The following is a 27,848-nucleotide window of genomic DNA, read 5'->3' as shown; positions in this document are numbered from 1 at the left end:
TGCATAAACAACTTAACCATATTTTATTTGACTGCATCTTATTTAGACAGTTTGCACATTCCATAACCCCAATGGTTCTTGTTCTTGCCAAAGAATAAAGGACAGAAGAACATAATCCACTCAAACAGCAGTCCAATATTTTGAGATACACTTGATATTTTTAGCTACCCACCTGATCCCCAATAAAATTTATGGTTACATTTCTACAAAACCTGAAACCCTTGTAACTTAGCACTCAGTTTTAGTGATGCCTTGTGGTGAAATTGTGACGCCCTATGCAATGCCAATTAGATTAGTGGGTGATAATTGTAACTTTTTCTTTTCCAAGCATTGTAATGCACATATCCTTTCTGACATGCCAGCCAATAGCAGTATTTCAGGCAATATAAAATTAAACATAAAAGTGACTTAATATCAACTCCTTAGTTTAGATTTGTCAATGCAAAAAGGGGCAGGGGACATGTCTTGGCAACAAAGACAAAAATACCCCTAGAAACCCTGATTATTCCTTTTTTGCTAGTTTCTATTTTAAGTCCTATTTGAACTATGTTCATTTTAACGATCCTCATCTTGTTGCATTCATGACATCCCACCCTATGCAACAGACAATACCAGTTTTTTCCAACACCAACATGTACAGCTTCAATATCTTTGATAGTGTACTGTGTGTTACAGTAGCAATATTAGACTAATGTAGACAGCATTCTTTTAAAAGAAAGTTGCACCCATTTTGCTCAGAATCCTGAAAGTCTGGCATGGTGAAAACCACTTCTTGCCATGGCTAAATTGAATTGTATTTGAATTTTGCTCAATAGTGGTACTTGTGCCATAATCTGTATGATCAATTTCAAAACTCATTTCTAATCAGCTTTTAACAGAAGGTGTTTTCAGTTTGAACAGCAAAAGGACTTTTCGTACACTGTTTTAAAAATAATGAAACAAGAAAGATCACTCAAATTTCCAGCACAGGGCCCCCTATGTAGTTTCCAGCTGTTGGTAAAAGGACATGAAATATCTCCTCTCTGGATTATTAATGCCAAATGAACTAAAGCAGTTACCATTTGACAAGACACCAAAACACCTGCAAGAAATAAGTTTGTGGTGAAGATTCAGGTTCTAGTGGATTGAAGTCAAGATAATTTGAACCTTAACTAGAATTGGCATCTAATGATGGCATATTCATAGAAGGCCAAGCAAAGATTAAGCAGACTCAGCACTTTTTTATCCCTAGTAGTTTCTGAATCAGGACAAGGCTGGATTACATAACAGGGCAGTACGGTGGAAACAAACTGCCACTGACCACAGCATACCTACTCTATGAATAAGAGTCTTCAGTTTAAATTCTGGCACAATTTTGAAAGACTAATTTCCTTTTAAAACAAAAAAAGTGAAAAGTACAAATGGTGTCCACAAGCAGAGAACTTCCAAGGGCCAATTTTAATTAAAAAAAAATCTTTATTTTCAAATACAATTCACAATTTGTACATGGTGAGAAATGTCCATCACCATGTGAATGTTCATCTGTGCAAAATAAGGCTGGCTTTCCTTTAAATCCAGTTTTCCTGCAAGGGGCTCTTTCCCAAACATTACAGGAGGTAGGGTTTTTAAATGTACAGTAATTATAACAATTAAAAAACAGGACTCTAACCAAACCCTAAAACCACAGTGTAATAAGGCAAATCTGAAGATTACACTCAGTACAGAAGAGCAGTTTGAGAGTTCGGCCATTTTTTCATGGGTTGCCTAGGTTCTTCACTTATATAAATAAACCAATGTCACTTCCCCTACCCCACCCTGCCCCCCAAGATGAAATACAATCAATTTGTGAAGGTGCCCATATATCTTACTATCATTCAGGAGAGCAAACATGCAGCATTACTGCTGAACAGCTTGACAGCTTTTGATAAGCCTATGTATCCCATTTAAAAAAGGGAAGTCCCTTTCCTGCTACATTTATTTTAAAGGAATGGGAAGAAAGACCCTCTCCCCAATAACTTAGTTCAAATAAATGTTGAGAAAGTGAGAGCAGCTAAAAATGGATATGATACACCTTGAAATTTATTTCAAAGATAGAGAACTGAAGATTGAAGCATTTTAGAACACTGAAGCAAAGCAATCTGAATCCAAATCAAAAGTGAAAAAAATGTTCTCTTTTAAAATAGCTGTTCTTCAGAGCTTCTAGAGGTAATTTTGATTAAATAAAATCATTCCAATTTACATTAATTTTTTTCTCTCTTTTTTTTTTAAAATCCCTCTTTTAAAGAAAAAGTGCATCCAAAACCAGCAGAAATTTACTGGTGACAGATTTTTTTTTAGCAGCTACTCAAGATTTTTCAAAATAGCTTAACACTTTGCTATAAGAAAACAAGGGCCTTTCATACCCTTTTCTGGGAGAAGTATCCAAATTATAAAAATCTGAAATAATTTATTATCAAATTCAGAATTTAAATAAAAGCAGAAGTTTGCTGGCAAAGACAATTGAAAAAAGTAAAAGAAAAAAGCATGCACTCAAAAATCAGAGGTGAAGACAAATATACTTATCTATACAGGCACTGGCAGACGCAATTTAATTGTTACCGTTACTCATTGTAACACACACCCCACCCTACAATACATTTTTTTCATTCACTAATCACTGAGGTACCAATATTTAAGAATGGAAAATTCAATATTGAAAATAAAACCTAAAATTGAAGCCTTTTACCCAAAAACTATGGCAAGTTTTGTATGAAATGTTAGTATACTTATAGAATTTTACAATCTACGTTGGCTTTTTCTCTGGAACCAAGCATTGCGTTCCACATACAGTTTCTTTGATCAAGTGTTCACTATGTAATAGAGTCAGTAGACTTGCAAACGAATGAACATATCTTGGCTATCACCTGGCACATCTTGCTGGTACCAAAAGAAATCGAAGTTTGAAACAATCTGTTTTAATTCAGAACAAATGCGCCATGCCAAAGTGCAACAAGTATGTGCGACACTCAATGAGACACTGACAGATAAGAGCTGCATGGAAAATTACTTAGTCCACCTGCAAAGCAATTCTGTACAAATTGCATTGCATGCAAAGGACAACTCTGCGTTGTTGGGAAGTCAGTTGATTGACGTGATGGTTTCTTTTAACGCAGCCACAGTTTAAGACGCAGTGCATCAACTCCATTTAAATAGTATCTGAATAGCCTCTTATCTCGCACAAAACCAAGATTTTCATAAAGTTTCAAAGCAGACTTGTTTGTGATCTCTGTTTCCAAGACAACCTTGAAAGATAATGGAAAAAAAAAAGTCAATTTGAGAAGAGTTGCATTGTTTCAGAAAAATTATTTACATAGCTCTCTGGATTTGAAAAGTCTTCTAGATTAACAGACTAAATTAGGGGGTGTCAATTTACCAATAAACGACTTAACAGCAGTTAGCGTCCCTCCCCATTCATTAACTCTTCAAATGGAAACCAATTTTTTTAAAATGTGGCAGCTGTTCAACATGGATTGAAGTTTTGTGCAAACTGAAGCGGTTTGCCATATCACTTCAATGAGTTTTTGCGTGTTTGGAATTTTTGCAAATTGAAGGGCTAGCGACCCAAGTCACATGATATCCTTTCAGTTCTCCCAGCTTACACTTTGCCCAAAACAAGTTTAGCTATATGATTAAACAGATTTGACTACAGATCCAAGTTTAGGTTTCCATGCTGACTGGTACAAAAATATAGACTTGAACTTTTTTGTGTACAGCTAAAGTAGCGGAAATTCCAATCAAAAATAGAATTGTAGGCAGATCCTGGCCTGTTAAAATGACTGCTTAGTGCTACAAAAGGAAACACCTGAGTGGCAAGCAAGTTGCCGTACACCATTTCCAGCTAGTCTTGGCATACGCTGAGTACAGAAAGCCACTTTTCTGTATTCCCTTGTGCGCTAGCAATTGCTGGATGTGGAAAGGCCTTCTTGGAATATGGCAATCATGTATAATTTACAGCAAATCTATGCCTGACCCAAGTTACAGTGAAAGCCAAATTGGCCTCAGGCATGGGAGAGTACAAAGGTCTCATAAAAATCACTGTTGGTTCCACTCTCCCTCTCCTTTTTCCAGGTGCACTGACCAGATTTCTGACACAGGGAATCTAATCCTCTAATCTAAATTTGAACACACACACACACACACACACACACACACACACACTCTCTCTCTCTCTCTCTCAATATTCAAACAAACTCAAGCATATATCTTATTTTAGTACTAAAATGGTCAGTGTATGCATAAGAATACACATTATTTGCACAGCAAGATAAAATTAACAAGCTGTTTAGATTAGACTACATATGGGCAAGTGAATTTACATATTCAATACAAAAAAGCATTTAATACTATAATGATGCCCACGATATAGGGACCACAGAATTAAAGCAATATTTTGCATATTTGCTGCAAGCCATGAATCAAACTCTCCTGTTGACACTCAGAAAAGCGCTTCCAACATTGTCAAACTGTAGCATTTCACATCCAGTTTTCACAGGTAGAAATGGTGACTCAGAATACAGACTACTGCAAAAGACCAGGCCAAAAGGTAACAGCAGCTACTTTTGTTTACTTAAAATATGCCCACCTTGAGCTCTGAATGAATATACTACAACATAATATAGGATCTGTTACATTTACAAATTTGACTAATGACCAAATCTGAAATATCTCCAACAACATGTTCCAGCCATTTATCCTGACCGTAGACTTCCCCACAAATAAATCATGTCCTGAAAGAGAACAAATCAGAGCTCTGGCCTGCAGGAAAATTAAAAGTAAGAAGAGGCTAAAACAATTATTTTTTTTCGAAGCAAGCCAAGACAAAATGATGTAAAGCAGTAATAATAATAAAAAATCCAGGGTGATTTAAAAATGGTAGTCAGTTTGCTATATCTGTATTCATGAGACATGATAATCCATTCTAAGACTCCTGGGAAGAACCAGACACTGAGTTTCTGGTTGTTAATACAGTTTGTTTCTTTACTGGACTCATATTATCAGAAATTTTGGTGGAGCTAATTAATACTAACATATTAATTTGAATAGACTAAACATTGGATTCAATCACTTACTCAAATAGTAGTAACTTAAAAGAATCAATGCTTGTTTTCTACTTAATTATAATAAGCTTTAAATTGTTTCTAAGCGCAGCTCATAATGAAACATTACAGGGGTCAGGATATATGACCCACATAACTAACACTGAGCAGGAAGCTCCCTGTCATTTGACCTTTGTCTACAAACTGCATTCATTCTCACTGAAGTTTAGCAACTTGGCAGAGTAATAGTACATGCCTGTGTCCAGCTGCAACTCTGCATATTCACACTAACTTCTGTGCAATGCCAAAGGTCTGCCAACCACACCTGCAAGTCACTTATTTAAGAGTAGTTAAATGTTGAAATTCTGGTTTGCTGGAATAAGAACATACATAAGAACATAAGAATGGCCATACTGGGTCAGACCAAAGGTCCATCCAGCCCAGCATCCCATCTGCTGACGGTGGCCAATGCCAGGTGCCCCAGAGAACGGGAACAGAAGACAATGATCAAGTGATTTATCTCCTGCCATCCATCTCCTGCCCTTGTTCTGAAGGCTAGGGCACCATACTTTACCCCTGGCTAATAGCCATTTATGGACCTAACCTGCAAAAATTTATCAAGCTCTTTTTTAAACCCTAATAGAGTCCTGGCCTTCACAGCCTCCTCGGGCAAGGAGTTCCACAGGTTGACTGTGCGCTGTGTGAAGAAAAATTTCCTTTTATTACTTTTGAACCTACTACCCATCAATTTCATTTGGTGTCCCCTAGTTCTTGTATTATGGGAAAAGGTAAATAATTTTTCTATATTCACTTGCTCCACACCATTCATGATTTTATATACCTCTATCATATCGCCCCTCAATCGCCTCTTTTCCAAACTGAAAAGTCCCAGTCTCTCTAGCCTCTCCCCATATGGGACCCGTTCCAAGCCCCTAATCATCTTAGTTGCCCTTTTCTGAACCTTTTCTAATGCCAATATATCTTTTTTGAGGTGAGGAGACCACATCTGCACGCAGTACTCGAGATGTGGGCGTACCATAGTTTTATATAGGGGAAGTATGATATCTTTTGTCTTATTGTCGATCCCTTTTTTAATAATTCCTAACATCCTATTTGCCTTACTAACTGCCGCTGCACACTGCGTGGATGTCTTCAGAGAACTATCCACTATAACTCCAAGATCCCTTTCCTGATCTGTCGTAGCTAAATTTGACCCCATCACGTAGTACGTGTAATTTGGGTTATTTTTTCCTACATGCATTACCTTACACTTACCCACATTAAATTTCATTTGCCATTTTGCTGCCCAATCACTCAGTTTGCTGAGATCTTTTTGTAGTTCTTCACAATCTGTTTTGGTTTTGACTGTCCTGAACAACTTGGTGTCATCTGCAAACTTTGCCACCTCACTGCTTACCTCATTTTCTAGATCATTGATGAACAAGTTGAACAGGATCGGTCCCAGGACTGACCCCTGGGGAACACCACTAGTTACCCTCCTCCATTGTGAAAATTTACCATTTATTCCCACCCTTTGTTTTCTGTCTTTTAACCAATTCCCGATCCATGAAAGGATCTTTCCTCCTATCCCATGACCACCTAATTTACATAAAAGCCTTTGGTGTGGGACCGTGTCAAAGGCTTTCTGGAAATCTAGGTATATTATGTCCACTGGGTGCCCCTTGTCCGCATGTTTATTAACCCCTTCAAAGAATTCTAATAGATTAGTTAGACACGACTTCCCTCTGCAGAAACCATGCTGACTTTTGCCCAACAATTCGTGCTCTTCTACGTGCCTTGCAATTTTATTCTTTACTAATCCCCAATGTTTCCTTTCTTCATTCTCCAAGACACAATGAAACAGACAATACTAAAGTACACTTGTTAACATCAGACTGTAAGAAGGGACTGACAGTGAAAAATTAAATCAGGCAGTGAACTCAGATACTAAGCATGCCAGCAACCATTTTCAGGGTGGGGAAGAAGAAAAAATGAGGGACCTCTGATGCTCTACCAAGCAAACAATAGTTCTAAATTCTTTTACAGCATGTATCACTTTGGAATCTGAGGGTTTTGGAATCTGTGTCCCCATTTTACAGATGGCAAAACTGAAGGGAATAGACTAAATAGTCTGAGCACAGCAAAGTAGTGGCTCATACAAAAACAGAGCCCTGGCCTTCTTATGCCTCGTCCCTGCCCACTGGACCATGCCATCTCGTTACTATTGATACCGATAGCTTAGAAGAAGAGTATAGTGTAATTTTTAACCTCCAATCAAGTATAAAAATGATCAACTAAACTACTGGGAAAAAGTTTACTATTGAACACTGAGCAGACAGGATAAATGTGCCTTGCAAACAAGGAGGACTTAAGTTGACCTGTCTGAATGTAAAGTGATACTGAAAAGCATCTCTGCATATACCCAGGAAGCTCAGTTACATCCGCTTAGCTGTTTTGGTGGAATGTGGTTGGGCAAAGACTTGTCCCATTCCTATAGTCAGTTTTAAATGCAAGACAGCATGGGCAGTGTTCCCACTCATTTCTGTCTTAGAGCATCTCCTGTAACCAATATGCTTCCCATGTATACCTGTTAATTCTTGTAATAACCCAGAACCATCATCTTCTCTGTCCACCTGAATAAGTCCTGACCACCTCAAATCAACAATATTTTACAGGTGTATAAAAGTTTTTGAAGAAAGACCACGCAGCATACAAAAAGGCCACATTATGATGCCACACTTCATGCAACCGTATTCCTGGACTTTCAAGTTTTGATGACCTAAAGTTGTGAACTCCATGAGATATATAAAGTATCACACTTTATTCTTTAGTAGGTGTATTTATGATGCTGAAGGCCAACCTAGCTGACAACAGCATTTATGACGACTTTCAGCTGTGGCACATTATCAGTTTCAGTCAGGCTGCTTCTGAAAAGCTGAAATTCCTTTTCACATTTCATATAAGCAACTTTCTTTCCTGTCAGAAAAATTGTGAGAATGTTAAGGATTTTTTGCAAGTAGTGCCAAATTATTTCAATTAGTTGATATAGTGCTATGAAGATGTAAGATACTGTGCAAGCAGTAAGTGTCAGATTACTATCAAGGACAACACAGTAACAAACAATCCATTCTTTCTTTTAAAGAATCAAATTCTCTCAAGAAGGGAAAACAAAGCTACAGGATGGCCCTACATGCTGCAATTTTTCAGCGAGATCTAGATTAAGGGGAGTTCTCAAAACATACCGTGTTTAAGTGGCCATCTTAATGGTTCTCAATCCTGCTGGAAAAGTGTAACAAGTGGGGTTCTGCAGGGGTCTGTGTTAGGACCCGTTCTGTTCAATATCTTCATCAACGATTTAGATATTGGCATAGAAAGTACGCTTATTAAGTTGGCGGATGATACCAAGCTGGGAGGGATTGCAACCGCTTTGGAGGATAGGGTCATAATTCAAAATGATCTGGATAAATTGGAGAAATGGTCTGAGGTAAACAGGATGAAGTTTAATAAGGACAAGTGCAAAGTGCTCCACTTGGGAAGGAACAACCAGTTTCACACATACAAAATGGGGAGAGACTGTCTAGAAATGACTACAGCAGAAAGGGATCTGGGGGTTATAGGGGACCACAAGCTAAATATGAGTCAACAGTGTGATGCTGTTGCAAAAAAAGCAAACATGATTCTGGGATGCATTAACAGGTGTGTTATGAACAAGACATGAGAAGTCATTCTTCTGCTCTACTCTGCACTGGTTAGACCTCAGATGGAAAATTGTGTCCAGTTCTGGGCACCGTAATTCAAGAAAGACATGGAGAAATTAGAGAGGGTCCAGAAAAGAGAGACAAGAATGATTAAAGATCTAGATAATGTGACCTGTGAAGAAAGGCTGAAAGAACTGGGCTTGTTTAGTTTGGAAAAGAGAAGATTGAGGGGAGACATGATAGCGGTTTTCAGGTATCTAAAAGGGTGTCATAAGGAGGAGGAGAAAACTTGTTCTTTTTGGCCTCTGAGGATAGAACAAGAGGCAATGGACTTAAACTGCAGAAAGGGAGGTTTAGATTGGGCATTAGGAAAAAGTTCCCAACTGTCAGCATGGTCAAACAGTAGGATAAGTTGCCAAGGAAGGTTGTGGAATCTCCATTGCTGGAGATATTTAAGAATAGGTTAGATAGATGTCTATCAGGGATGGTTTAGACAGTACTTGGTCTGCCATTGGGACAGGGGGCTGGACTTGATGGCCTCTCGAGGTCCCTTCCAGTCCTAGTATTCTATGATTATATGATACTAGGATCTTTCATTGAAAGTCACTGAAAATTGCCTCAAGATATTTTAATGATGACATACATATAGCACCTACACAGCTGAGTATTCATGATATCAAAAAAGAGACACAGGTGGCTTTTTATTAAATCATTGACTTTTTACTTTTAGCACATTTTGGGGCTATGCAAGTACAATCACAGTAATTTATCCATGTATTTCAGAGGCATAGCTTTTAAAGTTGTAGACCACATTTTCCTACAGATTGCTCTCCAATCATGCCAATAAATTACGTTCATCTACTATAAATTTTGACGCATTTAGTTCCCCAAAATCTTTAGTCCATAATCTTGAATTATCATAACCAAAATTCACCATAATTAAGTGAATCAGAAAACTATGTTAAAAATCACATTACTGAAATGTAGGGACTTCCCAAAAAGTTCAATTTACATACATGGACACTAACCTAATATTTTGTTAATGGTATTTTTTCAGACTTAAAATTTTACCTCTAGCTCAAAATGGCCTTTTCACAAAAGTACGTAATGCACACTAAGGCCATGGCTATGCTAGCCCCTCCCTTCAGAAGGGCTATGATAATGTGGCACTTCAGAATATGCTAATGAGGCACTGTGTTGAATATGCAGCACCTCATTAGCATAACAGCAGCCAGGCATGTTTCAAAGCTGCCAGATTCAAAATGCGCGCTGCCTGTATAGCTGGAGGCCTTTAGAAACGGCCCCCTGATTTCAAAAGCCCCCCTTCCCATCTGCTACTGCACAAAATCTGAAGACCACTCAAGGTGGTGGTGGAGGTCACAGCTGTGGGGGAGGACAACTGTTTTAGTAGATGCACAAGAATTACAGTAGAGAAAAACAATCCCAGGAATGGGAGGGCCACAGCAAGAGGATACAGTAATTGAGGTGCAAGGTGACTTTGGCATAGTCCAAGATAACAGCAAAAAGAATGAGGAGCTTAAGGTGGAAAAAAATTCTTGAGATTATAGAAAAAGTGGCAGACTTTATAGGTAGCTTTGATTTGGAGAGAGAAAACCCAAAACACGGTACCTCCTACAACTTTTGTTTTTTTACAAAAACCTGCACTATCTATTTAAAATTTCCACAACATACCTAACTAATTCATTAGCAAGGTGCACAGCTGATTGGGATACTCCAGAAAGAGCAAAGGACTGGTTACCCTTACGAAGGAGCTATAAAAATGATCAAGAATTATACCTCACTCACATTAAGGACAGTAAGTTCATTCTTCTATACTACAGGGTGGAGGTAACAGTGCTAAGGAATAGATAGGTGGGGCAGACAGAATGGCTTGCGAAGAACCTTATTCTCTCCTCTTCTTTTTCCTCCTCACTCAATCATATTAAGACTACATTAATTACCTTTCGTATAGTCAAACAGAACTCAAGTTTTCATCAAGGTGAAGAATTTTGCAAAAAAGATAAAAATAAAATTGAGCATACAGAAAGTAAAATCCAATTTTATGATACTGCAATAGCTTTATTAAATTCTTTGAAGAGAGCACACGCTAAATGACTGCTATGATTTTGTGATAATTCAAGGTTATTGGGAAGTATTCTGTATGGATTTATTTGGGACAATTTGATCATACTCTGATGAGACCCATGCCTTACGTAATTACAGTCAATACTGTTTTGGTATTCGACTTCACATATCCTGAATACAATGAAGAGTTAGGTACAACAACCAACTCAGATTCCAAAACAAGCTCCTTTTGTTTACAGTGGCTTTTATTCTTGGAATGTTTGGGAGCTTGGCGTGGATGAATCAAACATCAGTAGATAACCGTTCTGTGTAGGAAGTATCAAAAAGGATTAACTATTATGTTAAATTAATAAAACTTAAGTTGAAAAAAAAACACTCCCCAGTTTACCTTTTTGAAGGTACCACATTCTCATATAACAAACAGAAGATTTGCTTACAACCAATGAAAGTCTCTAAAAAAAGAACGTCTATAAAATAAATCCATGGATATTAAGAAGAACGCAAACATATCCGAGTAAAAAACAACAAGACCACCACCTGTGGCACCTTGTAGACTAAAAGATATTTTGGATAGTAACAGAGAGGTAGCCATGTTATTCTGTACTCCAACAAATCAAAGCAGCAGAAATGTAGCACTTTAAACACTAACAAAATGATTTATTTGGTGATGAGCTTTCGTGGGCCAGACCCACTTCTTCAGATCAATTTCATTTCCAATACAGACTGACATTTATATAAGTACAGAGGACAGTATGTACATTGGATAGACTGGGCAAAACCTTTGCCAAAGAATAAATGGACACAGAGCAGACATCAAGAAACCTAATACACGTAAGCCAGGCAGTAAACACTTCAATGGAGCGGGCCACTCTGTTAAAGACCTGAGAATGTGTGTCCTGGAATTTAACAACAGATTAGGGTAGAGATTTGAGTTAAGAGTAAATATTCAAATTCAAATTCAACACACTAACACATGGTATGAACAGAGACACCAACTACCTCGCACATTACAAGGACTAGTTAACAGAGAGACAGCCGTGCTAGTCTATATACTATCAAAACAAAAAAGCAGTCCGCTAGCACTTTAAAGACTAACAAAATAATTTCTTAGATGATGAGCTTTCGTGGGAAGTGCAGACGTGGGCCTGTCCAACAAAAGCTCATCATCTAAGAAATTATTTTGTTAGTCTTTAAAGTGCTAGCGGACTGCTTTTTTGTTTTCGTTACAAGGACTGCTTCCCTTCCCTTGATGTTCGTAATTATCTCAGACAGGATGATGAACATTCCTCCACCTCTCACCCCCTTCCTTCAATCCTATTTGATTTGTCAGTTTTAATTATAAATTTTCCCCCCTTTCTTGTCCTCTGTACTTACAAATGTCAGTCTGTATTGGAAATAACAAGAAGTCCTGTGGCACCTTATGAACTAACAGATATTTTGGAGCATAAGCTCTCGTGGGCAAAGAACCCCCACCTCTCGCCGACTCATGCATCTGACGAAGCAGGTCTTTGCCCACAAAAGCTTATGCTCCAAAATATCTGTTAGTCTATAAGGTGCCACAGCACTTCTTGTTGTTTTTGAAGATACAGACTAACTTGGCTACCTCTCTAATATTTGTATTGGAAATGAAATTGATCTGAAGAAGTGGGTCTACCCAATGAAAGCTCATCACCAAATAAATCATTTTGTTAGATATTTTGGAGCATAAGCTTTCATGGGCAAAGACCCATTTTGATGCAGCTGACAAAGTGGGTCTTTCCCCACAAAAACTTATCATTGCTGTTGTTTTTGAAAATACACACTAACTCACCTACCCCGGATACATATCAGTGCACTCATTCAAAATTTTTCAGTATCTACATAAACTTACCTCATCACAGTCTCCTTCAACCATAGCATAAATAGCTTTCTTAACCAAATTTGTACCTGGGAAATAGATTTTAACAGCATTAAAGTAAAATACAGGTAGAGATTTAAATTCACAGACTCAGTTTACAGATGATTAGTTTTATAACAGACATTAATGAAATCCACATATTCCATTTCAGTACACAGCACAGTGGTATATGATGGTCACAATACCCAAAAGCAGACTTCAGATTTATCGTCTACTTTCAAGGTTTCAGCATTAAAATCATCTGCAATCAAATACAATTTTACATTTGCAAAAACATGTTGGCGCTAATTAGAATATAACGTCTACAGATAGTATTTAACACATACTTGGCACCTGAAGTTCTTTTCTTTGTAAGGACGGTGTTACAAACAAGCTTTCTACGTTGAAAATACCCTTATAACTTTACATAATAAAAATGAACGTCAAGATGTTTGATTTCCTTTTGTTGCACTTAGCATTGGAATTCCCCTTTGAGCGTACCTGAGGAACATTTCTCTTGCTAAAGGACTCTTCATTTCAAAAGAGCAGCTCCCCTGAACCAATCTATAGTTTGTATTTTAAAATACCAACTAAAGACATAGGGGCTGTGTTTACACTAGCAAGTTCTTTAGTCTCCACACAAAATGTAGTCTTTTGATCCGAAATTGAAAGAACGTGGCTCTTGTTCCGGAAGCCCTCTTCCACTCCCGGATCAGGAAGAGCACCTTCTTTTGAAAGCCGTTTTTGAGAAAAAGCATATATAGATGCTCCACGGGCCCTTTTTCAAAAGGGCAATCCTCATGGCGCTGGCTTTTTCAATCCCTGGCCCATTCTTTTGAAAGAGCAGGGCCTGTGTGGACACTATCAAAAGAGCAGACTGATTATTTTTTGACTCTCTTTTTTGTGTGTGGACGTGTTCTTTCAAAAGAGGTTTCTTCCAGAATAGACCTTTCGAAAGAACTTTGGAAAGATCACTGTAGTGTAGACGTAGCCACAGAGCATAAAATTTTTCTTTTTATGGAGTCTGATATATGCTAGGGACAGGAAAAAGGCAAATCTCCAGAGTGCTGGTGCTTTTTTTGTGGGTGGTGGCGGGGGAGGGGGGGAACGAACTTAAGAAGAACGGAATGAAGGTTCTTTGAACTTGCTTCACTTCAAAAAGTAGTGACACCTGTGCAACCCTGATGTTGCACGAGCAGGATACAAGAGGGTCAAAGAAAGGGAGAAGTCATGCAGAGACCCCACACTTCTTGAACATAAATATAGTACCAGCTAACATGCCCTTGTACTCCCAAGCACCTGCAACCAATTATGGCCGCCTCATGCATGACAGTGCTTGAGCAAAAGGAGGGACAGTAATCTTCCTGCACTCTTTACCCTACTTACTACTGTGACTACATTAGGGCAGTTGTTACTGGCCCAAAACTTAGAAGTCAATGGATGTTAATCACTGCCAAAATTTTACATTTATTAAAAACCAAGAACTGAGTTCAAGATTGTTCGTGCACTTGAGGTGAAATTTAATGTGAATGTATTCTGATGTTGCATCACACTTGGAGGAGCTGAAAGAAGAAAAAAGGGAGAAGCATAACAAATATATTTCAATACTCCTCTATATTTTTCTGTTATAAATCATGCCCTCAATCCTCTGTAACCAAAACAGGGTCTAAATACAGGAAAGCAAGAATTTATTCCACAACAAGTTAGCAGTAAAACATATTCTTATCCTGAAATGCTGACACACAAATTTTAAGTTTCAAATGCACTGCAAATAAACGATGTTTCAGGATTGCCTCTTTAAAAATAGAGAAATACAAATTTGGTAAGTTACAATAAGGAAGAAATTCCTGACGTGGAGATTAGTATATTGAAAAATTCTCTCTCATATTTGCTTGTTTAGTGAGAAAAAATAATTTTTTCTATACATATATGCTGTTGTTGGCTATGTGTATGGCTCCGCAAAGAGCAGTATGTGCCACATTTAATCAAGTGGATCCAGAAGAAGAATTTAGCAAAGTAGCTCATGAGATAGTACGTATAAAGTTGGGGATGGGTTTATGTGCAAACGTGTGGACAAGTTATCCATTTCTCCTGCTACTCAACACCGATATTTTACAAGAGACACTGAGATGGTAGGATAACTCTCTTTCAACCTTACACCAAATTCACCAACTACTCAGTACGCCCAGGAATTTTGGTGCATATCAAGAATTCTCCTGGAAGATAGCAAGTACCTCTTGCTTGTACAGACTTGGTTTTGGGGAGACTGCTACTACCAGTAAATAGGACTTTTGTTGGGGAAACAGCCTCCCAAGCAAAGAAGGTTCAAAGCAAAAAATAAGATTGTTCTTCACTTTCCATGAGAAAAGAACTAGAATTAGTTAGCGAAGTACTGAAGAAGTTGTAAACTACAATATGTGACAACAGCAAGTGTAAACAGTCTCCAAGCCAATTCAAATTATCCCAAATTAAAGAGAAAAAGCTTTCTAGGAAAACAATCTTTACCATTGAAAGGCCTGTTATTTTGTGCAGCAACCTTCTTTCCAAAAGAATACAAACATTCCAACAGGGTTATTAGAGTTTAAATAACAACATGAAGAGGTTATTCTTACCAATGCCTTTTCTTCTGTATTTGGAATCCACAGCTAACATGGCTATATAACCTCTGCGGAACATCTTTTTGTGCATATCCAACTTGCAGACGATGGCACCTACACACTCCTCACCTACCATGGCCTTAAAGACAAACAAACAGCTATGTACAGTCTAAGCATGTGATATAGAACCAATGCCAGCCAAAACAGTGAATTTGTTTGCATTTTAAAATTACAGTTTACATACATAAAAACAAATAGCTTACACTATAAAACTGTATATAAAGTTCAAACGTATATCCAAAGCACAGATAAAAACACTAACAAAACACATCATCAACAACTTTATTAGCTTTGTTGTGCATTTGAAATAAAGTGACATAAGCTAAATAATACCCAATAAACTCAGGAACTAGTGTTTACAGTCATTCTACACAAAACTCCAACGAGAAGGGGAATTTGTATACAGGATGAGACTAGAAATAGGTGCTCCAATCTGTTCTTATTTACTCACATTGAGAAAAAACTCACAGCAGTCTAAGTAAAAGTGAGAGCATAAAAAGTCTCAGAAGGGTTAGATTTATAGCAACAATTTCACATACAGACAAAAGCCAAAGACAATATTTCCATCTATAACTACCTAAATGTACAAATAGGCAATGTAAATAAAAAACACTGATTGAGAATTATGATTATGGATATTTCTATTGTGTACTTTGACATGGGATGTTGAAAAATCTGTGTTTTAACAGTCTCAATCTACAGTCATTTAATAATTGTCTGACACTTCCTGTCCTATAATTTCTTACATCTGTGAAACTTTAAGTAACTAGAAACAAACAAAAAAAAACAAACTTAAAAATAAACATTGACATGATCCATCAAAATTAAAAAAGCTCATTTGAATTCTGTCAAGACTACACATATAAACCTACAAATTGAACTTTTTTCATGTAATTATCACATCTATTTTAAAAAAAGTTAAGAAAGGCTTTTGTTAGCAATGTTGTAACCCCAAATACATAATGACTCTTATAAAATCCTTAAAGGTAAAATATAACAAATGTCACTTTTCAATGAAATGACATAGAAGAGAGACCATTTAGACAAACATTTTTGCAAGTAAATTCATGCATTTCAAATACACTCAGTTAAGAGTTCTCATTTACTTTAGAATTCCTCATTGACAGGTAATGCTAGTGACACTTGTCATGACAAGCACGGTTACGAAGACTTAGTCATTCTGAAATACTTCATATTATGAAATGTTAAATGTATATTTAATTGGGCTGTCAAGCAATCAGTTAACTAACATTATTTACTCAAAAACATTAAACTATTAAATAGATTAAATATTAAATATCAATTGCAATTTATTAAATATTTTGGAAGTTTGTCTACATTTTAAAATATATTAATTTTGATCACAAAAGAATAGAACGTATGCAGTGCTCACTTTATATTACAAATTTCTGCATTGTAAAAATGCTAAAATGAGGTGAATTGAAAAATTCAATTTCTGCAGTGAATTTTCTTTATCACGAAGTGTAACTTACAAATGTTAATTTTTTTTCTTACATACCTGCACTCAACACCAGAACAATGCAAAACTTTACAGCCACTAAGACCTACTTCTTGTTCAACCAATCACAAAGACAACAAGCTTGTTTACATTTATGGGAGACAATGCTGCCTGCTTATTATTTAGAATGTCACCTGATAATGAGAACAGGCATTTGCATGGCACTTTTGTAGCTGGCATTGCCAAGCATTTACATGCCAGATATCCTGAACATTGGCATGTCCCCTTCCCGCTTTGGCCACCATTCCGGATGACATGCCTCTATGCTGATGGTGCTTGTTAAAAAAACAAACAAACATTACATTTGTGACCAAACTCCCTGGTAAAGAACTGCATGTTCTGTGCTCCTTTACCTGCATTCTGCAATACGTTTCATGTTACAGCAGTCTTGGGTGAAGACCCAGCAGGTTGTGTTCATTTTAAGAACACTTTTACCACAGATTTGACAAAACACAAAGAAGATACCAATGTGAAATAGCTAAAGATAGAGCACTGAATGCAAGGTTTAAGGATCTTTAGTGCCTTCCAAAAATCAGAGAGGAATGAGGTATGTAGGAAGCTTTCAAAAAAGAAACACTGTATGAGGAAATTACAGAATCTGAGCTATCAAAAAAGATAATCAATTCTTTGCTGGTAACATCTGACTCAGATGAAAGTGAACATGTCAATCTGCACTGCTTTGGATCATTATCAAGCAGAACCCACTATCACCATGGACACATCCTCTGGAATGGCGGCTGATGACTGAAGCGACATACAAATCTTTAGTGCAGCTGGCAAGCAAATACCTTGTGATGCCAGCTACAACAGTGCCATGTGAATGCTTGTTCTGACTTTCAGGTGAAACTGTAAACAAGAAGTGAGCAGCACTGTCTCCTGCAAATTTGAACCAAAAACTTTCTGCCTGAGTGACTGACTGAACAAGAAGTGGGACCGAGTGGATTTGTAGTTTTATATAGTTTTGAATGTAGTTGTTTTTGTACCTAATTCTACATTTGTAAATACAGTTTTCATGATAAAAAAATTGCACTTTTACTTGTATTAGATAAAATGAAAAAAAAAATTTTTTTCAGTGCATATATTTGTAATAAAAAGGTAAAGTGAGCACTGTGTTACAACTAAAAAAAAATGAAAATACAGAAAACACTAAAAAATAAATGGTATTCTGTTAGGCTGTGGCTACACTCAGACCCCCCTTTTGAAAGGGTGATGCTAATGAGCCACTTTGGCAGATGCTAATGAGGTGCTACCATGCATATGCAGCGCCTCATTAGCATAACGACGACAGCGGGCATTTCAAAAGTGCCGATTTTGAAATGCATACCACTGGTGTAGACGGGGGCCTTTCGAAAGGATCCCCTGGATTTTGAAAGCCCCTTCTTCCCAAAACCAAATGTGAAGAAGGGGCTTTTGAAGTCCGGGGGTCCTTTCGAAAGGCCCCTGTCTACGCCACCAGTGTGCATTTTGAAAGCGGCACTTTCAAAACACACGTGGTTGCCATTATGCTAATGAGGTGCTGCATAGGCATGGTAGCACCTGCCAAAGTGGCTCATTAGCATTCCCCTTTTGAAAGAGGGGTGCTAGTGTAGCCACAGGTTTAGAGTTTACCATGGCAAAGTGTGATTTTTAAATACTGCACAGTAAATTGCAATTTTTAAATTGCTTGACAGGCTTAACATTAAATAAAACAAAGTGATTATAACTGCTAACTGCATTCACACAGATTCAAAATTAAATATATTGGGCTAGAGCAGAAAGAAACAGAAAAATAATGTGTTCATTCAAAAAGGAGTCTGGGAAATAAATCACAATTCTGTTTTTATGACATTATCCTGCAGCCAGCGATGGGACTGATGTCACAAATGTCCTACGTTAATAACTAAGCATAACAATTTATATTTGATAGAGCTTAGCTTTTCTTTCCCCTTTTATATAAACGCATTTTAGGTTTCAGGCTTGCTGTTGGAGCCATGGAACCACTCAATGAAGCTGTGTGTTAGTACAAGGATCCATTCAAGTAGCTCTTGTTGTAAGATGAGGACCGGTTTTCTTCCAGGAAAAAATATTTTCCTTTAGTCCTTTTAGGTGTCCTGCTCTTGAGTGGTGGGTTATGTGTGCACAAATCCATGGGCCAAGAACACCCTATTGACAGAGATCTGCAGCAAATGAGAAGTTAGTAGTGACTGCAGAATAGCGCCAAGACTTATGCGTGGGGAAAGAAGATTTTATTCCCTTGACTGCAACAATTTATTCAAAATTTTTGTGCAGACTTTTGATCTGAAAGTGCATCAAGCTCTGCAAGAAAGTGGTGGGTTTTTTCCCCTTCCTTAATGTATCAAAAACAACTGGTCTACAATTTAGACAAATGGCTTAAAACATTAGTTTAAAGGAACGGGGGAAGGGGAAGATGAAAGGAACCAGGACTTTTGAGAAATACCATGCCTTACAAGTTGTTTTGCTTTTCATTTCTTAATTTAAAATAGGCAAATCAAGTTGATTTTTTTCATTGCTGTAAAAGAGAAAACACCCCAACGCTAAGAGCGTCTATGTCAAATTTCAGCCCAAGGCAAGTTTTGCATGTTTCAACTCTGGCTCTGTACAACATAAGGCACTATACCGGAAGAACGGACAAATTCTTAGTACTGTAGTACCTGATGAGATTCCACACCTGGATCTAAAGCAAACACTGATCTCTTGCCTTAAAAAAAAAGAAGAAGAACAGTACAACTGCTGCTCACTCAATCATACAGAAAACTTTATAGACAACATATTTGATACATATTGAAAGAAGCGAAATTTGAAATAAACAGAAAAGAGTAAATTTATACACCAACATTCCATTGCTTACAAATAACTCATTTAAAAATAAAACTACAGTGCTGATCTAGCAATTCACTGAACCAAAGCTACAGATTCATTGATCTTTGTTGTTTCTGACAGAAAACAGAGTTAAGTAACAAAGTGGTATTGTTCACGTCTTTCAGAAGACATTCTACTGAAGTACTTAGACAAGGTTCCCAGTGACTCCAGTAACTTTCTGCTGGGATAAGGACTGCAGGATTAAGACCTTGTTTCCCCTTTCCCTCTTGCTTACAGGTGAAAAACCTACTTCAGCATGTAAAATTCACAGTTTAGTTCCTTGACATCACAAAAGGAAAAGTGAAACAGCCTAAAATAAAAACAGACTGAAGTAAAAGTGAACTTTCCATATAGGATCATTTCAGAGCCAAATTCTGCTTTCAAATACATGAATGCAAGTTTCTAACAGTAGATTTTGGGTCCAAGAAACTAAAAATGTTTGTACTGTCAAATTAATGTAGGTCTGAAAAACAGTCTCTAAATCTCAAAAGAATGTTAACTTGCATAAATTCAGTTTAATAATTTGCTACTTGGTTTTTAAGCAAGAATAATTAAATATTTAGCTAAAGAGATGATCTCATCCACGTTGTAAGTGTTATTGCTAAACTGCACACATTTTGCCTCACGAACTTCTATATATGGACTGAAACATTAAGTAAAATAAGAACTCAATTAAGTCTTGAAACTAAGGCTAGAAATACCTCTGGAGCTACATCTAGACTGCAGGCTTCTGTTGAGAGAAGTTTTGTCAACAGATTGCACGTCCAGGCTGCAGACCCGTCGGCACAGATCTGCCAGTTGGGAGTGTTCTGTCGGCATTCCTGTATACCTCATTCCATGAGGAAGAAGGAATGCCTCGATAGAGGGTTTTTTCCACAATATTTGGCCCTGTATGGACGGTCCAAATGTTGGAAAAGCCTCACCCGACAGACCTGTCAGCAAAATATATATCTTCTGCCAACAGTTCTCAGCCATCTAGACATAGCCTGGGAGTCATAGGGCATATTTCAACTAAAAGAATTATACTGATATTAGTCCCTGAAAAAGAATCAGTATCTTTAAAGGATACTACATAGTAAATTCCCCATTTATGTGCAATACACTCTAATGTGTGAGAAACACAGATCTGCAGAGACCTTTTGGAATATACTTTGCTATATCATCACCAAGCATGCAAAGAGAGGAAGGATAGTCAAATGGTTAGGACATTACCCTTGGACTGGAGAGCTCTGCCACACACTAGGGGACTATACAAGTACCTTAGGCATACAGAAGCAACAGAAAAAGTCTTTCAATTAAAAAAAGTAACAAGGACTGGGAGGAACTTGTATGTTCTTAAGTTAGGTAAGTTGAAATAAAAAAAAAAAAAAAAAAAAAAAGACTTGTGGCACAGTGAAAGACTGAGTGAGAGTCAGGTGTTCTAGGATCTATTTCTGTCTCTGCAGTGACCTTGCAAACAAGGTTTGGGCAATTTCTGGGACTCTCTAAAAGCACTGAAAACAGTTTTTCCCCCACTGAAGAGTAGGGATAATTTTTTTTCAAAGGGGGTCTTATGAAATCTTATGAGTGTCAAATGTATTGCAATCCTCAAATTGGATAGAGAAAAGCAACATTAGTAGTAATAATAAAAATTGAAGTAATTTGGGATTTATATCTACATTTCTGTAGTTTCTTTACTGGAAGTACAAAAATATCAGAATGTGTAGAATTCAGTTTAAACAGAACTCCCACGACTGCTAATCACCTGAAGTTTTAAATAAAAAAAAACATGAAAGCATAGAACTTGGGTAGGATCTACTGCTTTTGAGGAACAGGACGGATTTTTTTAAAGGTATCAATAATCAGAAGACAAGCAACTTCTATATATTGAACAAAATGTCCTATTTTACAAACCTTTGGACTAGATCAGCTGTTGCTTAACTTGCTCTTTCCAAATTGAAAAAAAAATACCTCCCCAGACCCTCTTAACAGCTGTAAGTGAGAGAAGTTTTGTAACTTTACAGTTAAAGTAAAGAAGGAGCTACAATTTTTTTTTTAAATCTGCTCACAATGGTTTCTCTAGCCTGTTTGACAGAAGCTGAGAAGGGGCAACAGGAGACTGATCACCTGATGATTACTTATTCTGTTCCCTCCTTCTGGGGCAGCTAACACTGACCACCACCAAAAGACAGAATACTGAACTACATTGACCTTTGATCTGACCCAATATTGCCATTCTTATGGCTTGCATAAGCTGAGGCAATGCAGCCAACCCAATAATATGCTGGATGAAAGAGCCAGTGATCTACTACCTCCAAAGACAGCTACAGGACTATGCTCCCTCAGTTATTAATTTAGAAATTCCTGATGGTTTCTTCTAGCTTCAATGCTCTAGACATTTGAAATAGAAGCAAAAACTCCAAATTTCCTCTTTGAACTCATGAAGGCAAAATTTCCAAGGGTTCTACATTATTGCCCATAGAAGCAATCCATACCCAAAGAAAGTTCTGCTTGTTTAGGTTCCAAAACATGTCAACGAGTTAGGAGAAGTATTCTGTCCAAAATGATTTACTGAAGACACCAGCAAGGGAGTACTGCTGACCATTCAGGAAAAATATGCCATCTTGGTCTTAACTAAGTATGGATTTAGCACTTATTCTTGTGAAAGTCATCTCACTTCAGTATAAAACGAAAATTACTGGTGAAGGGCATGCTTCACAGAGCAATGAAAACAGGTATTCACTGGACAACTTACAGAGAAGGGAACCTCTTAGAAGTTTCTTTAAAAAGTGGTATAGTATTTAAGGCATTTCCTTAGTGGCAAGAACTTAGAAGTGTAGGGAAGAAAAAAAGAAAAATCAAGGAAGCCATGAAGCATTGGATGTAATGTTTCTGGTTCTAGGGGACCAGATCGCCATTCTTTCACGTTATCAGCTTGACAAGTTTATGAAAATTATAACAATACTCCCCACAAATATGGAAATCTGATTCCTGAAATGTCTCAAATGTGTATTTTTCTGTTGGGCATACTGGCTCAGCTTTACAAGACAAGAAGTCTTCAACAGACCCTTTAAAAACAAATTGCATAAATGCCAAAATCTGTGCTGCACCAGAGGTATCAGTTGACTCAGCATGCTAAAAGGCTTAAGAAGTCTTTTTCTGTAAATTTTGAAAGCAGCTGCTCTTGAGCACCTTCACGCATGTTGCTAACACGGCATGGAACAATTATTTGACAAAGGCTCTGTTTTCAATTTGTTAGCTGCATTAGACTAACATTTGAAGCCACATGCTCTTTAAACAAGAAAGTACAAGGTCTTCCACAATTGTATATGCTTTACACAGCTGTAATTCAGACATACCAAAACTGAAGGCTTTAGGGCCTCCCATGAAGGCATGAAGGGGACTGTCGTATACGACGGATCCACATCCGAACCCTTTGAGATTCTCAGCAGAGTGAAGCAAGGGTGTGTGCTGGTGCCAACACTGTTCGGCATCCTCTTTGCAGTTTTGATTAAATATGCCTTCGGAACTGCTACAGAGGGCATCTGTCTCCGCACGAGAACGGACGGCAACCTCTTTAAACTGTCGAGGCTCAGAGCAAAGACCAGGGTGCTTACGAAGCATCTAAGGGAGTTCCTTTTTGCTGATGATGCAGCTATTGCTGCTCACACTTAGCAGGAACTGCAGTCACTCATAACTTGCTTTGCGGACGCATGTATGGAATTTGGCCTCACAATCAGCTTAAAGACGACCCAGGTGATGGGCCAAAACGTGGGTAACGAGCCATCTATCAACGTGCTAGACTACAAACTGGAAGTCATCCATGAGTTCGTGCACCTAGGCTCGACGATCTCGGACAACTTGTCACTTGATAGCGAGATCAACAAGCACATTTGAAAAGCCGCCACAACTTTCTCCAGGCTGACGAAGAGAGTATGGGTTAACAATATGCTCACTGTACACACCAAGGTGCAGGTCTACACAGCCTGTGTTCTGAGCACACTGCTGTACGCCAGTGAAACATGGACTCTGCGCTCAAAACAAGAGCAGCGGCTCAACACACGCCACATGCGCCGCCTTAGGCGCATACTAGGTATCTCATGGCAGGACAAGGTCCCCAACAGTGCAGTGATTGAGAGGGCAGGCACCGCCTCCATGTTCACCCTTCTGAAACAGAGGCGTATGCGCCGGCTGGGCCATGTCTCACGCATGATGGATGGCTGAATACCGAAGGACCTCCTCTTCGGCGAACTGGCATCTGGAAAGAGGCCGAAAGGGCGACCTAAATTGCGCTACAAGGACACGTGCAAGCATGACCTCAGCACACTCTCTCTCTCTCTCTCTCTCTCTCAGTGTGAACACCTGGCATTCGCTCGCCTCAGACAGGCATGCCTGGAAACAAGGAGTGAAGGAAGCTCTTGTTATGTACGAAACTACCTTGGTGAAGGAAGTGGAAGACAGGAGAGCCCTCAGGAAGATCCGTGCCCGTGATACCAGAGCGACATCTGCCTACTGCTGCTCACAGTGCGGAAAGGACTGCCACTCCCGGATTGGATTGCACAGCCACAGAAGACGCTGCTCAAATCAGTCCAACTGGGGCGCAAACCCATGATCCCTCAGGATCAAAGGACGCCTACTACTACTACAGTCTGAATATGTAAGTCTTGTTTTTTAAGGCTCCAAGCTTTCTCAAAACACACGCTGAAAGATAAACCCAAAGTTTCTTCCTACCTTCTTCCATCCCTTCTTAATACTGCACGCACTTTGAAGACTTTATAGCACTATAGCTTGCACTTCAGATCACTCATGCTGGTTTTGAATCCCTCAATGTAAAACCATTTCTCATTTGTCACACTCCCATCTTATGGAAATATCACTGAATAACTTGTCACTGTCCTTTTCTTAAATCAGTCTTCCTAAATCATTCCTTGGAAAGAACTGAGCTCGAAATACTGAACAACATATCATACATTCATACAATACTCAACAGTGCATTCTGGCCTGATTTCTGCTGACACATCTAACATCCCAATTCCAGGACATGTGCACACATGAATATTTTAGTTTCATGTCACACAAATGTTTTAAGTAAGACTTGTTTTGAATAAGGTAAATCTAGACACACACAAGTACAGCCATCATACTATTTTATCAGAAGAAGCTATAGTATATTGCTGTACACACTCAGATCTTGCAGTATGCCTCATCAAACCACTAAGTGAGGTTCTCACATTCAGCCACATGGTGGTAAAAATAGGTCACACTATTATAAGGATTACGTTGTATATACTTCAACTATTCTGCATTTATTTGGTTTATTTTCAGCAAAATTTTACATATTTTGCTTAACTTCTTAAGACACTGCTGTGGCCCCTCACAGGGTCATAGGACCAACAGTTTTGGAAGCCCTTGCACACACTTAAATTATGCCAAAGGTTAAACACTGAAACAATATACTTGTAAGTACCAATAATCCACACTAGAAGTATAGTTATATCCTATTCCCATTTAATAATAATTATTCCTGAGTGAATATTTGCAAGCCATGGGCAATTAATGACTACTACTGTACTTAAAAGAGTTTAAGAATGTACTTATTAGAAAGGACTTGTACCTCCACAAAATTAGTTACATCCTGCATGTAGTATAATAGATAGCCTTTGAACTGTTCCCAAAAGATCCATAAACCCTTTTCCTCTCACTTTGTATTCAACTTCACTTCCTGATAATCTTTACAAAAAGCTTGTGTGTGTACAAAAAACACTTTCTTTTTGTAACTGGAAACTACCTATTATCCATTATCAGGTACAATGTTTACAGGATCAAGGCCATACACCTACAGACATACTTTTAAATATGAAGACTCATATTTATAAGTCAAACGTGCACGAAAATCTGCAGGACTGAGGCCCAAACATGTTTCTCTGGACAACCTACAGTCAATGCCAAGATCCATCTGATCAGTATATAAAAGCAAACATCTGATTATTAAAAATGCTTTAGAACTTGCTAACAGTGTCTTTTTAACATAAAGTAGTTCAAGCCACTGATAAAGGCAGACTAGTGAACTATTAGTCTACAACAGCAGGCTGAAAACAAGACTGGATTTGTTATTAGCACAGAATTCAGACACAGCATGTTAATTCCTATGTTTTCATACATAGTGATGTGCGCACTATAAGATATAGTTGTTTTGTTTCATTTTTTCCACTAGTTTTGCAGAAAAAGTTTGAAAGGTTTGCAAAAATCTTCAGTTCCAGGAGGTCTGTTTATCTTATTACATTTACAACTTCTCTCAGACCATAACTTATAAGTGAACTACTTTAAAATTTTTGCAGAGCACCTTGAAAAAAGTTACCAAATTAAGTCACAAGATTTGCTGGATAAATAGTGTTATTTCAATTTTGCAAGAGTGGACACTGAGAAAAGAGAATGGAGATCTGCAAGAAGTGAAAAAAAATCAGTGTCAATAGTAGGCTTAGAATTCAAGAACTCTTAGGTCTCAGTCCAACACACAAACCCTATTACCATTTACTTGAATCAGTTGTTTACTAGTGTAATTACATATACTTTTTGTATTGTCTACACACACAGCACCTCAGATGTGCAGGGCACATGGCTGCTAGATAAGAAAAGGTATGTTCAGAACTCTCTCCATGCCATAATCAAGGAAAAGCATCAGCTGGCAATTGAAGCCTTCCCATAAATTCCTTTCCCTTCCAACCTGCTCCCTCTACCCTGTACCCATCCCACTTTCTTTACCTCCCTCTCCCCTCCTACCATCACTTACCAAAAAGCAAAGCTGTGGCCAGTTGTGGATAAAATACCTATACGTGTAAATGGAGTAGGGTTCAGACAGATCTTTGGTGATCAGTCTCATGATATCGGGCATCTGCAGCTCGGACTCATACCGGACGTATCCTATCGTTAGGTCCTCCTTGGGAGGAGAGTCCGTCCCCGAGCCTTTCAAACTGCAGGCTGCTGCTAAGGATGCGGAGAGCAGCAGCAGGGACTTCTCTTCCTCCCCTTCATCCCCCTCCTCCGGCTCGTCCTCCTCCAGGCCGGGCCCCCCAGCCAGTCCATTGCGGGCTACAGTGGCAGCAGCAGGCTGGCTTGTGTCCCCTGTGGCTGCCGGGGGTGCAGTCCTCGCCTGGGGCGGGAGGTGGTTGGGGATGGGGGATGAGCACGGGGCTGCGGCCGGCGGCGGCTGTCCGGAACCCATTGTTTTGCCGGCTCGCTTGTTCTCGGGCCCCTCGGGCCCCTCCGAGCTCAGGATCTTGCTCTTGAGGGAGGCTCGGAGGTGCCGCAGCTCGGGGCTGATGAGGCCGTTGAGCTGGTGGTTATGGTGCGGCGGGTGGTGGTGGTGGGGGAGGCGGCGCTGCTGCTGCTGCTGCCCGCCCTTGCCGCCGCCGCCTCGCTGCTGCTGGCCGCCCTCCTCTTCCTCCTCCTCGTCCTGGGCCCCGGGGCAGGCGGCGGCCCCCCCTCCTCCGGAGAAGGAGGAGAGGGCGTCCCCCGGCGGGGCGAGGAGGCTGCTCGGCCCGGGCGGTACCTCGGCCATGTCCTAGAAGAGAGACCGACACAAACCCAGAGAGAAGGAGAGCGTGAGACGGGGCAGCCGCTTCCCGGGCCGGACCGGGCCGGGCCGAGCGGGGGCGGCGGGGAGCGAACAAAGGCGGAGGCGGCGCCCGGCCCCGCCTCACATCGCCGCCACCGGCGGCGGCTGCCCGGGCTCCTCCTGAGCCCGCCGCCGGGTCGCCTCCCCCTCGCGGCCGCCGCCTCCTCCCCACCTCCGGCCACTAACCCCAGCGTCTCGTCAGCTCCTCCTGGGCTCCCACTCTCCACTCATCCAGCGGCCGGAAAGCGAGCCCGCCGCTGCCGTACTCACGGCAAAGTTTCCTGTCAGGAGTTGCGACACTTCCCTGCCTGGCGGCTAGCCCTGGTGAAGGAGGGGCGGAGGCTGGAGCCGCGTGACCACTGGAGAGGCCTCGGCCTGGGCGGGGCTTGAGCGGCGGCTGGGCTGCGCCTGCGCGGGGGCTTGTGTGACAGTCGCTGGCGGCCGCTGCTGGCCGCGGTGTGAGTATTTGGCATCGCCCCAGCCATGGGGTGCACGCGGCCCTTACT

At 39.4% G+C, this 27,848-nt stretch overlaps 1 protein-coding gene across 2 annotated transcripts; it reads right to left on the bottom strand.

Moving 5' to 3' along the window:
• On the bottom strand, positions 1 to 27,579 carry NAA30 (N-alpha-acetyltransferase 30, NatC catalytic subunit). 2 transcript variants are annotated; one of them, XM_074996253.1, is made up of 5 exons: positions 27,529 to 27,579; positions 26,518 to 27,288; positions 15,326 to 15,449; positions 12,708 to 12,763; positions 1 to 3,260 (listed from the first exon to the last, which is right to left on the bottom strand). In XM_074996253.1, the coding sequence occupies exons 2-5, from the start codon at positions 27,283 to 27,285 to the stop codon at positions 3,123 to 3,125; spliced, it is 1,086 nt and encodes a 361-aa protein (XP_074852354.1). In that variant the 5' UTR covers positions 27,286 to 27,288; positions 27,529 to 27,579; the 3' UTR covers positions 1 to 3,122. The 2 variants fall into 2 exon arrangements, with proteins under 2 accessions (XP_074852354.1, XP_074852356.1); XM_074996255.1 differs by lacking the exon at positions 27,529 to 27,579 and having other exon boundaries at positions 26,518 to 27,515.
• Between the last annotated feature and the right edge of the window lie 269 nt (positions 27,580 to 27,848).

This window comes from Carettochelys insculpta, chromosome 6 (assembly GCF_033958435.1).
Source record: "Carettochelys insculpta isolate YL-2023 chromosome 6, ASM3395843v1, whole genome shotgun sequence".
NCBI lineage: Eukaryota > Metazoa > Chordata > Testudines > Carettochelyidae > Carettochelys > Carettochelys insculpta.
This window is presented reverse-complemented; position numbering and strand designations above follow the sequence as displayed.

What these genes read in the sequence shown, in the direction of transcription:
- NAA30 (XM_074996253.1), bottom strand. Translation starts at nt 27,285, where the DNA reads ATGGCCGAGGTACCGCCCGGGCCGAGCAGCCTCCTCGCCCCGCCGGGG. An exon ending in GGCCACAGCTTTGCTTTTTG is followed by an intron (nt 15,450 to 26,517) that starts GTAAGTGATGGT and finishes TTTGTCTTTAAG; the next exon opens with GCCATGGTAGGTGAGGAGTG. An exon ending in TTGAAGGAGACTGTGATGAG is followed by an intron (nt 3,261 to 12,707) that starts GTAAGTTTATGT and finishes TTATCTTTCAAG; the next exon opens with GTTGTCTTGGAAACAGAGAT.